The following is a 14,711-nucleotide window of genomic DNA, read 5'->3' as shown; positions in this document are numbered from 1 at the left end:
TTCAATTGTAGAAATAATTTATATATTTTCTCTTGAGTTTTTTGTTTGTTTTAATGTTGTCAATCTTATGTTAATTTATGTTAATTTTAATTTTAAGAACACTTCCTCTTAAGCATTACTTCGTCAATTTATATATTTTTCATCTAAATAGTGTTATGTGGCTGAAGATGTTGATAATACATGAAACATGTACCACTTTTAACCATTAAATTGCCTTAAGCAATCATTGTATCGACTAGGTGGAAAATAATACTTAATTGTGAATCTATTGAAGTGCAATACGGACCATGAAGCTGATTTTATGTAATCAATAGATGAAGTCGTGAAAACATGCATATTAGGAACTACACTGCTTTTTTTTTTTTTTTTTTTTTTTTTTCATGAACGTTAAAATGATAAAAAATCACAATGTTGAACGTGAATAGGTTACTATTCTGACTGTTGAAACACATGAAAACAGGTTGTCTATTATATATGTATATATATGCTATTGAGACATATTTACCACTAGCACTATCAATTAGTTATTATGTCTTAATAATTTTCTAGAGTATCTGGTATATAATAATAATAATAATAATAATAATAATAATAATAATAATAATAATAATAATAATAATAATAATAGAGCCATGAGTTTCAAATCTCCCCCTCATTTTTTTATCTGTTTGGTCAGCTCTATTTTCTGTAAACAATATGAGCTACCTCTCCTCGCTAACTTGTAGTTATTACACCAGCTAACAGGTTTTGCCTACTACGCTATCTAGACATTGAACTGTAAACTACTGTTTTCCTCCTTTCCCCATAGATGGCTCTGGAGTAAAGGGACGATTTTTCCCCCCATTGAGTAATAGTTTGCCATAGGTTGGCCATCGTGTAATAAATATTGCTTGCCTCCATTCCTTTATAGCAACAAGCCACGCCTCAGCCTTAGTAACCAATAAGAGCCCTTCCCTGGGTCTATATAAACTGAGACAGTTGCTCCTGGAACTTGGTCTTGGAATCGTCTTTAGGGGTTAGAAGGACTTGCTGTGATTGTAATACGGGCTTGCCCACCTGAGGCTTGCATAGAGGACCACTGAGTCATGAAGGTAAGAATCTAAAGTCATCTTGAGTGTTTTAAAAGGGGATGATGGGAGGACTTACCTTAGCATGTGAACTCATAGGCGGTGCTTTATTTTATGGAATGTAAGGCAGTGCGTGTGTGTACTCTTGAAACCCTTTCTGCAATTTGATTTTCCAGTGACCAGTTTACAAAATTGGTTGTCACCTTTCAGAAGTTAATTATCCTAGTCGCTCTGTAGTTTCGATTAGCCACTGCTTCACAGGCGTTCTGCCGCTTAAGTTTTAACCGGCCTTATTTCTAATAGGATAGCCTAACGGTACTGGCATCCTAGCCTTTTGTGATTTACGGACTATTAAATTAACCTTCTCTAGTTTCTATTTTCTATTCTTATGGCTATTTAGCATAGGTTTGCACCCCTGTAGTATAGGATCTGTAAGCCGTGAAAGTTAGAAATAACCTGATAAGGACTAGTATGGTTTATTGTAAAGTGCCAGTGCATTCTGGAACCCTTCTGGTTCTTTTCTTATTCTCAAAGTTTGGCCGTGCGGAAACAGAAGCCTTGTGCTTCCTGAGGTTTCCTTTCCTTTTTGCTAGTTACTTCCCTTGTGAGTTTAAGAACCTTCTAATGTTTTTCTATTATGTAAACTTCAATGGCCTTCGCGTTTGATTTGTATGTTTTATATTGTCCAGAACTATCTGGTACATATCAATTAGTTAAATGTTAAGAGACGCATCTCTGCATATTAATTAGAAGCCTAAAAGCTTTATCTTGTTAATTGGGCTTGGTCCCTGCTGAGTTTTGAACACTGATAGCTCAAAGCTATTATTTATCTTATTATATTTTATATATTATTATTAGTCGGATTTATGAAGGGCGGAAAAAAGTCCATTCGACACTCCATGTCGTACGATGTCGGCATGTAAAAGATCTCTGGTGACACATTTGGTGTTTACCCAACAAAATTCATTAAATCTCAGCCACAGACGCCCAAGAGAGTTTCGGTTTATCCGGTCTGCCATCTAGTGGGGGCCTACAGTAAAACGGAACGTCGAAATTGACGAGCAGACAGCCAAATGGCGTCAAATTGAAATGTCTTCACATGGTAGCTGAGGCCATACGATTATTATTATTTATCTCAATGTTTTCATATTTATATTTTTGAAAGTAAAAACCAAATAAAAATTTGAAATAAATTTAAGGTAAAACTTTTAATACTTGTGCTTTCTGTGTCCAGATCTTGGCCCGCACCCCTTTTCTCCCTGCTACCCGGTAATACCCATAATAATAATAATAATAATAATAATAATAATAATAATAATAATAATAATAATAATAATAATAATTAAAAAACCCCGCCTGAACTCATAAACCCCCAACAATTCAAGAGGTGGAAACAGCATTCAGATAGTTGAAAAATTATAAGGCATGCAGAGAAGACCAAGTTTTTGCAGAAATGTGGAAATATGCCAGTGATACAGTTCGAACATCCTTATACATAGCCCTAACAAAAATCTGGATAACAGAAAAGTTTCCCGAACATTGGACCAAAGCCATAATCCACCCACTCCACAAAAAAGGAGATAAAAGCAATCCAGATAATTACAGAGATATGTCTCTCTTAGACTGCACATACAATATTTTCTCCAGAATTCTATAGAGGAGGATCAAAGAGCAACTAGAGAAAGAATTAGGTGAATACCAAGGAGGCTTCAGACCTTGGGAAAGCTGTGCAGAACAAATCATCACATTAAAATTAGCCATAGCATATTTCAAGAAGCAAAACAAACCTCTTGCAATAACCTTCGTGGACATTAAAAAAGCTTACTACTGTATCCATAGACCTTCAATGTTGAAAATTTTAAGAAATTCCGGGGTCCATCCAAAATTAATCAAATTGATAGAACTCACCTTAACCAACACTAAATCAAAAATCAAGTTCAGAGGGGAATTCTCTGACCCATTCATCATAAAATCAGGCTTAAGACAAGGAGATTGCTTGTCACCACTGCTGTTCAACTGTGCCTTGGAATAAATAATGAGAGAATGGTACAAGATTAACACATAGAACATCTGAACTGAAAGACCCAAAGACAACATAAGTTTAAATTGCCTAGGATTTGCCGATGACCTTGCTCTCTTGTCCAACAATATTCAGGAAACCAGACAACAAGTTATATCTCTACAGGAAATAGCACAGAAAATTAGTCTTGGAATATCTTTTGAAAATACAGTAATCATGTTTACTGACCCACCACACACAAACAAAATTGCCATAGGAAACCAAGAAATCAAAACTGTAGATAAATTTAAATATCTGGGAGAAATCATAACATATAACCTCAATGAAAAGCCAGCATGGCATAACAGAATAAATAAATTGACCAGAGCACAATACGTCACCAAGAATACCCACAGCAAAAAGGGCCTGTCAATAGCAACAAAATTAAAACACTACAAAACAGTCACTCAACCAGAAATAACATATGCAAGTGAAACCATCTTCAAAACAACTAACACTGCACAAATAGACAAAATACTAAAGATAGAGAGAAGAATCATTAGAACGTGCATCAACATATCATACCAAAAAGATGGACACTGGAGAGTAGCTTCTAATGAAACAGTCTACATGGAAATAGAACCAGTAATGAGCATTATCAGGAAGAAACGCATTTCTTTTTTGGACATCTAATCAGGACACCAGAGAACAGGATCATCAGGAGAATAATAGAAAAATTATGGGATAGTAAGTGCAACATTAAGTGGATTACAGAAATCAAGGAAGATATGGATGAACTACAAATTACAGTGGAAGACCTAAGAAACAAAACCAACAAAATCAGAAAACTCACAGACAAGCAAACCAGACTGCAAACCAGAATCAACAAACAGACAATAGGAAGGGTGATTTCCAATGAAGAAAGAAGGATAACATCAGAGAGAATGAAGAAGTACTGGGCTGACAGGAAACTGAAAAATTGTAGAAAGTTGGCTAGAGTGGTCCAGTGAAGGCCATAAAATGTAAATAATAATAATAATAATAATAATAATAATAATAATAATAATAATAATAATAATAATAATAATCTCTCATTCTCCTCAACCTGATGGTTGGCGGGTAGCATGACTGTCCTCGTCCAATGACCTTTTATCCTGAACCAGCTGCTTGATTAGTTGATATGGACATCGCCCTTTAATGCCATCGAGGAACCCTGCTCTTGGTCGCCCTCTTCTAGTCTTCCCTTCCAGTTTCCCTTCAAGCAGTGTGGTGCACCACGATGAATGCCGGAGTAAAGGACCTATCCAACTACATCTTCTTTTCGCGATCATTTTCTCTAGACTGGTGGTTTCTTCAGCTCTCTTGAGAACTTCTTCATTTGTTAGCCTGTGAGTCCAGGGAATTCGTAACATTCGACGCCAGCACCACATTTCAAATGCATTTATTCTTTTCTTATCAGCCTTTAATAGAGTCCAGGTTTCAGAGCCATAGGTCGCAGTTGCTCCAAATGAAGCTCTTAATGAAATGCTTTCTTACTGGTAGGGATATTGCCTTGGAGGTCAATAGGCTTCTTTTTTTATTGAAAGCTTCTTTAGCCTGGCCTATTCGAGAATGGACGTCCTTTCCACACCTCCCATCAGATGTAATGATGCTTTCCAAATAACTGAACTGATTTACTTGAGTCAATTTTTCTCCTTCCAACCAAACATTAACATCCTGTTTACCATCCGGAGTACATTTCATTATCTTGGTTTTTGTTTTGTTAACCTTCATATTACATTTTAGTTTTAGTAGATCATTCAGTTTCTTTAGTGAGGTCTCTATCTCTTTCTCAGTTTCAGCTATGAGGGCAATATCATCCACGAAATGTATTGTTTGGTATAGTTAGCCATTTATTTTTATTCCATGGGTGGAGGTGGCTGAAAACTCTTTCATTGCTTCTTCTAAATACACATTGAATAATAGAGGCGAAAGACCACATCCTTGCCTTACTCCTTTTCTTATTTTCGTGTTGATTTGCTCCTTTCCTATAAGCACTGTCTGGTTCTTGTACAACTGATAGATGATTTTCCGATCTCTGTAGTCCACTTTCAGACTTCTAAGGGCTTTAAACATAATATTCCACTTAACAATATCAAACGCTTTCTCTATATCAATGAAAGCAATTAGGATGTTCTTATTGATTCTTAGGGTTTGTTCAATAATTGTTCTAAGGCTCAGAATTGCTTCTCTTCTTTCTCTGTTTCTTCTAAACCAAAATCGATCTTCTGAGAGATTTTCTTCTATTCTTTTCTCCATGCGATGGTAAACAATTCTTGTAATAATTTTGGAGGCATGTGTTACCAGGCTTAACGTTCTATAATCTTGACATCTCTTTGCATGATTACTTTTTGGGATAGGTATCAATATAGCTTTCTCAAAATCTTCCGGTATTTCTCCGCTAGTATAAATATCATTTACTAGTTGATATAAGGAATATTTTGCCTTATCCCCTAGAGCTTGTAGTATTTCACCTGGATGTGAGTCTACTCCAGGAGCTTTCCTTTGTTTTAGCTCATTCAAAGCTTTATCAAATTCCTCTCTAAGTATACATGGTCCCAAAGCATCTTGTTCTACCTCACTTTCATTTTCTATTACATCGTCATCTATTTGTCCTTCATACAGGCCTTTTACATATTCTTTCCAAATTATAGCTATCTTATCCTGCTCTATTATCACATCTCCATTGCTTCCTTTTATTGTACTCAAGGGCTTTATCTTTCTTTGGAACTGCCTCTGAACTTCTGTAAAAGATTTTTCGGTGTTACCTTTGGTTATATTTTCATCTATCTGTTTACACTGTGCTTCGATCCACTCTTCCTCTGCTTTTTTAGTTTCTCGATGGATTTTATTTCTTATTTTCTTGTATTCTTCATGATTTCCTTTCCTTTTGGCCATCTGGCGCATGTCCATTAGTTCCAAAATGTAGGGTGTATCTTCTGCTGCATCAATTATTTGTTTCTTGATTTCTTCCCATTTTTCTTGAGCATTACTTCCAGCCAGTACTTCAGTATTATTTTTGTTATTAGTTTCTTCTTTGAACATTTTGATAGCCTCGCTGTCTTTCTTTAACTTAAATTCCATTTTGGGGGGCATCTTTCTATTCTTCTTTTCTTAATTTTCAGTTGGCCTGTCATTACCACAGGGTTATGATCAGAGTCAATATCAGCCCCAGGATAGCTTTTACTTGATTTTACTTTATTTCGATACCGTTCTCTAACTATTATATAGTCTATTTGATATCTACTACCATTTCCAGGCATTGTCCATGTATATCTTCTCCTTTTTGGCTGTTCGAAGAGAGTATTTGTAATTACAAGGGAGTGACTTCGACAAAATTCTATGAGCTTTTCTCCCCTTTTGTTTCTGGAACCAAGACCATAATCGCCCACCGTATTATCTTCTCTGCCCTCACCAACAACTGCGTTCATATCTCCGAGGATTCATATGCTCCAGATATTGTATATTGAAGCTTCTTCCGGTTTGACCTATGTATGTTGAACCATAATCAGAGCATTTCAGTCTGTATATACCTGATCCAGTTAACTGCTTAACCAATGTAATAAAGGCAGGCTCAGTTCATCTAGAGGGACATTTGTTCAATTCCCCATCAGGAAGTCAAGAAAACTAGAAACCAAGACTTCCACTTCTGGAGAGACACATGGCTCTAGGGTTCACTCAACCTACACCAGAAGAGTACCTAGTTAATTTCTATGAGAAAAGGCAGTCGGGCTAAGCTCTAATGACTCAGTTCTGCTTAATGCTGATGTTATGGATAGTGGAAACCTTCACCTTCCACTTCTCTGGAGGTCTCCATAGCCTGTATGGAATCACAAAACACAAACTCTTGTTCACTTTTAGATGTTCAGATTAATCAATCTACAGAGCATAAAGGTAATATATTTAAAACAAAGTATACAGTGCAATGGAACAATGATGGGAAGCACTGAGTTAAAAGACTAAAACATCAATTTACTCTGAAATCTACAGATAAACTGACAAGGTAAAAATAAAAGAAATGATTCTTCTACAGAAAAAAAAAAAAAAAACTTACATTATATGTTTGCAAATCTCTCTGCTGGCCGAGAGACAAAAATGTGGGTAAGGGCTTATCTTTCCATTTCATCATTAAACGCAGATATTCTGAATGTTCCATAGTGTTCAATGAAGATTTCCGAGGAAGTCTTAACCTCAGACCAAAACCAGGGGTGTAATTTGGCTCTGTGTCTTTTCCTATAATCTGAAAAATAGAAACAAAGAAAATGATAAAGAGTGCATGGACACTGGAAAAATGAAAAAGGTACATCACAGTATTCATAATTTTACTTCTAAATATGATACACATATGTGCAGAAAAAGCATACAACTTGAATTATTTGGAGAATTACAAATTACATGTACTAAAATGGTGCTCAGAATCCAATATAACTTCATAATTTTTTAAGGTATCATCATTACACCTTTGGTGAGACAACAAGCTTAATGAAAGAAAAAAAGCTTTACTTCATATAGCGATGACTGGATGTGAAAGCGTTAGGAGTGGGAAGAAAGAATTACCATTTGGAATTGCTAGGCGGGCATTAATTCCATTGTGGAGTTTTATCTCCCGTATGCAGTTATCAGACTGTGCCACATAAGAGGCTTCTGATAAGTTCACCTGCATACACCCCAGCATCAGTGGGTAGGGTCTGACACATCCCACTCTGACGAGTCTAGTGTCAGACCTAAGACGAAATGCTGGTTAATAGAGCAAACGCCTGAAAAGCCAACATCTAATTTTTTATCTGATTTTTGATATGCTCTATTGGTGGAAAAGTATCTAATTCCCTCCATGGGAATTTAGAATAACCATTAAGAAAGTGGCTACCGCCTTAATTATAGTAGAGCCCCAGCATTTGCCCGGTGTAAAAATGGGAGACCATGGAAACAAATCTTCAGGACTGCTGACAATAGGGTTAGAACCCAGTATCTCCCAAATGCAAGCTGATAGCTACGGGACCTAAAAAGAAGAAAAGTCAAACTCTTCGTACAAATTCTGCAAACTTAATGTTTACACTTAGTATTTCATGAGGTTCTGTGAATGAAAGTTGCTTTTGAGTTGATTTTGAGTCTGGAAGATGCTGCAAGAGATGTAGCACTAATTGATGATAAATGCAACTTTCATAATGTTGTGAATGTACTGGGAATTTCAACCACAAGTGTGCACAGAGCTATAAGGGTTTTTTTTTTTTTTTTTTTTTTTTTCAGATCACACCTATCGTGAACAGCCTTGGTCAAGTTGTCTGAGGTCTACATCAATCAGATATGACCGATTTTTAACTCCAGAAATGTTCAGAGATTGCCAATTTCAGATGTACAGGCTAGAAGGCAGAGGTGTGCAACATTAATATTAGTGAGAGGCAGAGGTGGGAAAAGTACAAAATAAAAGTAATTGGGCCCAATTACAATTACCCAAGAAAAAACTGTACTCAATTACAATTACTAATCAATTTTCAAAAAGTAATCAGTAAAATAACAATTACAATTACTTCAAAAAAGGTCTTAGGGAATCACTGACATTTTTTTTCATGGGGAAGGAATGATACTTAAGTTTGTGACGAAAAATACATTACTCCATTTTGTGTTATTTACCTTGTTGTTGTGTGATCTTTGTGAACTATCCTAGGCAATATTTCCTTCCTTTCATTTTTATTTTGCACAGAATAAGTTATTTTATTTTTTTATTTTCTTCTCATTATTCCATAAATAATGGCTAAGGAGTGCAAGTGTAGCAACTGTGGGTGTGGCCAGGCATAAAGGAGTATGAGGGAGGAGTTGGAGAGTTTGAGGGAGATAATTAGGATTCTCTCAGAGGACAGGAAGGAAAGTAGGCATCCCTCAAATAATACAGTAGGATACAGTAGGAGTAAAAGAGGGATGGGAAGGAAATGGGGGAATTGTAGAAGACAGGTGGTCTAATGTTTTAAGGGGAAGGAGATTGCAGGTTAAGGACTCTGTTCAGGACCAGAATTCAGGACAGGTCTGTGAGAAATTGGTACAAGTCACTGCAGGTAGAACAACCGAGGGAAGATGAGGAACAGGGAACTGTTGCTGAGATGTGTGGAAGTAGGAGGAAGGGAAAAGGTAGGAAAGGGAAATGTAGTATAGTAGAAAGGAAAAGACAGGTGGAACAGGGTCATGGGAGGGAGAAAAGGGAGGAGAAAGTAGCTTCTGCAGCAGTGAGAGAAGACAGGGCTGTCCAGGAGGGGAGGGGATCAAATGAGGTGGGTAGGGTTGAGGCTCTGGTCATGGGGGATTCCATCGTTAAGACATGTGGGGAAAGTGTGTGGAGGAAAGGGAATCATGGTAGAGTGTTATCCAGGAATTAGGTTGAGGCAGATGTTGAGGAAAGTAGAAGAGAAGGAAGAGGGAAAGGAGAAGGTGGTAGTGTTTCACATTGGTACTTAACAACGTAAGGCAAGCAGGTAAAAGTACCAACATAGTTGGGGATGTGTGGGATCTGGTAAATCTGATAAATGCAGCACGGATGAAGTCTAAGGAAGTGGAGATTGTTATCAGTGGAATACTGTGTAGGAGGGATACTGACTGGAAGGTGATTGGGGATTTAAATGAGACTATGGACTGGGTATGTGGGAAACAGGTAGTGAGATTTCTAGATCCTAGTGGGTGGGTAGGAGACAGGGATCTGCGCTCAGGTGGCCTTCAATTAAACCGCAGTGGTACATGTAAGTCAGGAAACTTGTTTAGAAGGGTTATAGGCAGGTACATTTAGGGAAACAGGGTGGCCTAGGGAGCGGTGTTAAGCGAACAGGGAACTGGAAATCAAGTAGGGATAAAAATGTTAGTGCTCAACTGTAGACGCATTGTAAACGAAGGAATCGAATTAAGTAATTTAATAGATATATACTTACCAGAGATTGTAATAGGAGTTGAATCATGGCTGAGAAATGATATAATGGATGCAGAAATATTCTCAAAGAACTGGAGTGTGTATCGTAGAGATAGGATAGGAATGGTAGGAGAGGGAGTATTCATTCTGGTGAAAGAAGAATTTGTAAGCTACGAAAAAGTTAAGGATGAAAAACATGAAATTCTGGGTGTAAGGCTCATCTCTAAAGATAATAGGCAACTTGATGCCTTTGTAGTGTACAGGCCGGGAAAGGGTAGCGCTGACGCTGATTCAGAATTATTTGATAAGATAATCAGCTATGTTGGAAATGATATGGAAAGGAATGTGATAGTAGCAAGTGATCTCAATTTACCAAATGTCAATTGGGAAGGTAATGCGAACGACAGGAAGCATGAACAACAAATGGCAAATGGGAAGGGCAGCTGATTCAGAGAGCGATGGAACCAACTAGAGGGAAGAATATTTTGGATGTGGTGCTGATAAAACCAGATGAGCTCTATAGAGAAACCGAAGTAATACATGGTATTAGTGATCACGAAGCTGTTTTTGTCGTAGTTAAAAATAAATGTGAAAAGAAGGTATTAAAATTAGGACTATTAAGCAGTACCATGTGGCTGATAAAACAAGCATGAGGGAGTTTTTAAAAAGTAACTATGATCACTGGAAAATGGTAAATAAAAACATAAACAGACTCTGGGATGGGTTTAAAGCAACTGTTGAGGAATGTGAAAATAGGTTTGTACCTTTAAAGGTGGTAAGGAATGGTAAAGATCCACTATATTATAACAGAGAAGTAAAGAGACTAAGAAGTAGGTGCAGGTTGGAACGAAACAGAGTTAGAAACGGTTATGGAAGTAAGGAGAAATTGAAGGAACTTACTAGGAAATTGATCTAGCAAAGAAGTCAAGCTAAGGATAACATGATGGCAAGCATAATTGGTGGTCATACAAATTTTAGTGAAAAATGGAAGGGTATGTATAGGTACTTTAAGGCAGAAACAGGTTCAAAGAAGGACATTCCAGGAATCATTAATGAACAAGGGGAGTGTGTATGCGAGGATCTCGAAAAGGCAGAAGTATTCAGTCAGCAGTATATAAAGATTGTTGGTTACAAGGAAAATGTCCAGATAGGGGAGGTGAGTAATACTAATGAAGTATTAACCCTTTCGCACTCAGTGCGCCGATCTATCGGCGCGAGAGGTTATGGCGAGAAAGCTCACGGCGCTGATACATCAGCTTTGTCCTATTTAGGGATTTTTGTCATTTCCGTGGCTGTTAAATCGTAACAGTTGATTGTGACGGTACCTTAAAGCGTTGAATTTGCATTTTACTATACAGATATATCCACCAGCCCTACAAAATATTTTTATTTTCGACAAATGAAATCTGTTGACCGTGAATGTTTATGTTGTGGTTATTTGAAGTTGTTATTGAGTGGATCTGTTTTGGTTGGCTTATGAATACAATAATTTGATCTTGATATGAGTTTAGTTTAGAGTATATTTTGTTTCTTTGGTATATCGTGTGTTCGCTGTACTTCGCAAACTATAATTTTACTCCATTTCATAGCTCCGTTGTTGCACAGGCTTGCGTCATCTTTTTATCGTAATGGCTAGGCCATATTCAAGGCCGAATGAGGCCGATATCCTTGAATTTTCAGATGATTTAGACAGTAATAATGACCTCCTTTTACCAAAAGTGATTCGCTTTATGTGGGAAATGACACAGTCACAGCTGTTCACCGTGCATCGGACCACAAGGACCTGACATCGATGACCGTTACATGTACAGTGAATAAATATGTGCCATGCTTCATGAATGAATTGCAGCACACACATCACATTGATATCAGATTATTCAGAATTAAATGTTCTTTCTTTCACGTCTAAGAGTAAAGAAGGAAGACGCAATAATGTCTGATTTTTCAGTCATTGAAAATCAAAAAATTATTTTTAAATTTTATTTTCAAAATTTAATAATTTTTTTTTTTTGGCTTTACCAATAACAATACGTCCTAGGTATATTCATTTCTGAAATGCTCATAGTTTCCTGTATTAGTGTGATTTATTTTATTTTAATGTGTGTTAAACTCTTTACGTGTTGATTTTTTGTAATTTGGTTTGGAAAATGACAGAAATTAGTCTGAGTGTCTTCGAGCAAACTCCTGCGTATAGGCCGAGTACCAAAGGGTTAAAATTTACCTATGATAACACTGACATTTACAGTTAGATACAAACATTCAAAACTAGAAAAGCAGCTGGAATTGATAAGATTTCTGGGGATATTCTAAAGGCAATGGATTGGGATATAGTACCATATCTGAAATACTTACTTGATTATTGTTTAGGTGAAGGAGCTATACTAATTGAATGGAGAGTTGTTTAGTAGCCCCTGTGTATAAAGGAAAGGGTGATAGACATAATGCTGAAAATTACAGGCCAGTCAGTTTGACATGCATTGCATGTAAGCTTTGGGAAAGCATTCTTTCTGATTATATAAGACATGTTTGCAAAATTAATAACTGGTTTGACAGAAGGCAGTTCGGTTTTAGGAAAGGTTATTCGACTGAAGCTCAGCTTGTAAGATTTCAGCAAGATATAGCAGATATCCTGGATTCGCGAAAAGCAGGCAACCAAGAATGAGTTAGCTGGAAAATTTATAATGTCCAATAATGGACCATTATATTGGTATTATTAATTTACTCATTCAGGACAAATATTTCATGTTCCCTGTGGGAATCAACATCTATATCATCTGATGGCCAGGCAGGCATCAATTTTTGGAAGTGAGACATAGTCTCTCATAGTGCATTGGCACTACTGGTGGCTTCAGTTCTGCCAGTTTGTAATCTAATGTCTCTCTTATTTGTTTATCCAAGAGTCTTTCAAAGATCTTAGCTGTATGATGTATCAGTGTCACTCCTCTGTAATTTTCACATTGCTTTCTGTCTCCTTTCTTCAAAACTGGTATAATGACCCCTTACATCCACTCTTTTGGAACAGCCTTTTCTCTCCATACCACTCTGAAGAGTCTATACAACCACTGTAGACCAACTGCTCCTGCTACTATTATCATTTCTATGGCAACATCTTCAATTTCAGCTGCCTTGTCTCGTTTCATTCTTTAAATGGCCCACTCAATCTCTGCCATGGACACCACATTTTCCTTATCTTCCATCTGCACTAAATTTGGTTCTTCGATTTCTCCTTGTACCAAAGAATTTTGCATGTTGTAAAGCTGTTCAAAGTTTTTTCCCCACCTCTGCAATATATCCTGCGCCTGTGTCATCGCTCCCTCCTATTCATTTTTAATTAAGTTAGCACCTTCACTGGGTTTTTCTTCTTTTTTACCCACTCGAATAGGATCTTTTTGCTTCCGGTTGTATCTTCTTGCAGGGATTCAGTGATGCCAGCATTTCTTTTTCTCTTGTAAAACAATAATCACCACCACTACTATCAACTAGCAGTTCAGATTACAAATATTCATTGGTAAATGTAATGAGGAATTAAAACTTTTGTTATGATCAAGGTTTCATGTGTCTATTTCAGTCAGAATTAATGCACAAACCACAGCATTTTTAAAAAAATTTTTTACATTGCTTGGCACATATTACACTAGCTGATGTACCTGTGTTTCGCTATGCAGTTCTACATTGTATACACAATTCTAGGTTAAGTAGTGTACACGTTGTGAATAAGATAATATTAAATTGCACTGCCCTTAACGTTACCCCAGATGTGCAATGGGTAGGTAACCATATGTCTTTTCTCATGTGAAGACTGGTTTAGGGAATTTTCAATGTTATGGCAGGCCCTCCCTCTTGCCTACTACCAGTCACAATCAAGTTATGGAGTATTCATTATGATGGCAGGCCCACTTGCCTACTGCCAGTCAGTCGAGTTGGGCAGTTTTCATTATAATGGCAGACATCCTCAGAAACTGTCTTTGTGTATTTCCCAATTGAAATAAACATAAATCATTAGAATGAAGTCAGTAAGAAAGTCGCAATTAAAAGCAATGCTATCATATGTAATACTCGATCAAATGAAAAATCGCACAGGCCACAGACAGCTGTGAACACTCCTCTGCCACTATTCCTTTAAGTGCGCACAATGCTCATTAGTGATGGGATATTCAATTCATTTTTCTGAATCGATTCATTTGATTGCGTTCACGTTACTGAATCGATAGTGATCCGATTCATGGCACATTAGAGTCACCGTTCCTGTTACATCTGTGTAGTGTGAACTAATATGACAACAGCATTCGATGCTAACTGCTGCCATCTAGCCTTCATTCTGTGAACTGCTTTCCTATGTGTCATGAACCCTTCAAATTCAGATTTCTCCTGCAGCCACCTCTTCGCATTAAATTTTGATGTTACAAAGACTTTTCCCCACAGTGACAACTCCATGAAATAAGTATATAGAATTACATGAAAAAATATCCATACACTCAATCATCGATGATGATCTGCATTTAGGGCTGTCGCCCAGGTGGTGAATTCTCTATCAACCGTTTGAATAGTCTTTTCTTAAATGATTTCAAAAGAACTTGGAAATTTCACTGTATTCACGGTTTCCTGATTCAATGTCTTTTTTAGTTAAGTTACTGTGTCTGACGGCTCACTTATTTACTATCCACATACAACAGTAGTGTATAGACAAGAAAAGTGTTCCACCGATCAATACTTACTT

At 36.9% G+C, this 14,711-nt stretch overlaps 1 protein-coding gene across 1 annotated transcript in view; it reads right to left on the bottom strand.

Annotated features, from left to right (window-relative positions):
* Positions 1-14,711, bottom strand: part of LOC136874783 (little elongation complex subunit 2) — a 325,510-nt gene that overhangs the window by 176,004 nt on the left and 134,795 nt on the right. The window contains exon 3 of the mRNA XM_067148455.2: positions 7,160-7,345. Within this exon, the coding sequence (XP_067004556.2) occupies positions 7,160-7,345 (186 nt within the window). The remainder of the gene's footprint in view (positions 1-7,159; positions 7,346-14,711) is intronic.

Source organism: Anabrus simplex, chromosome 5 (assembly GCF_040414725.1).
Source record: "Anabrus simplex isolate iqAnaSimp1 chromosome 5, ASM4041472v1, whole genome shotgun sequence".
Classification (NCBI taxonomy): Eukaryota; Metazoa; Arthropoda; class Insecta; order Orthoptera; family Tettigoniidae; genus Anabrus; species Anabrus simplex.
The sequence above is the reverse complement of the archived record's forward strand: the minus strand, read 5'-3'. Positions and strand labels throughout refer to the sequence as shown.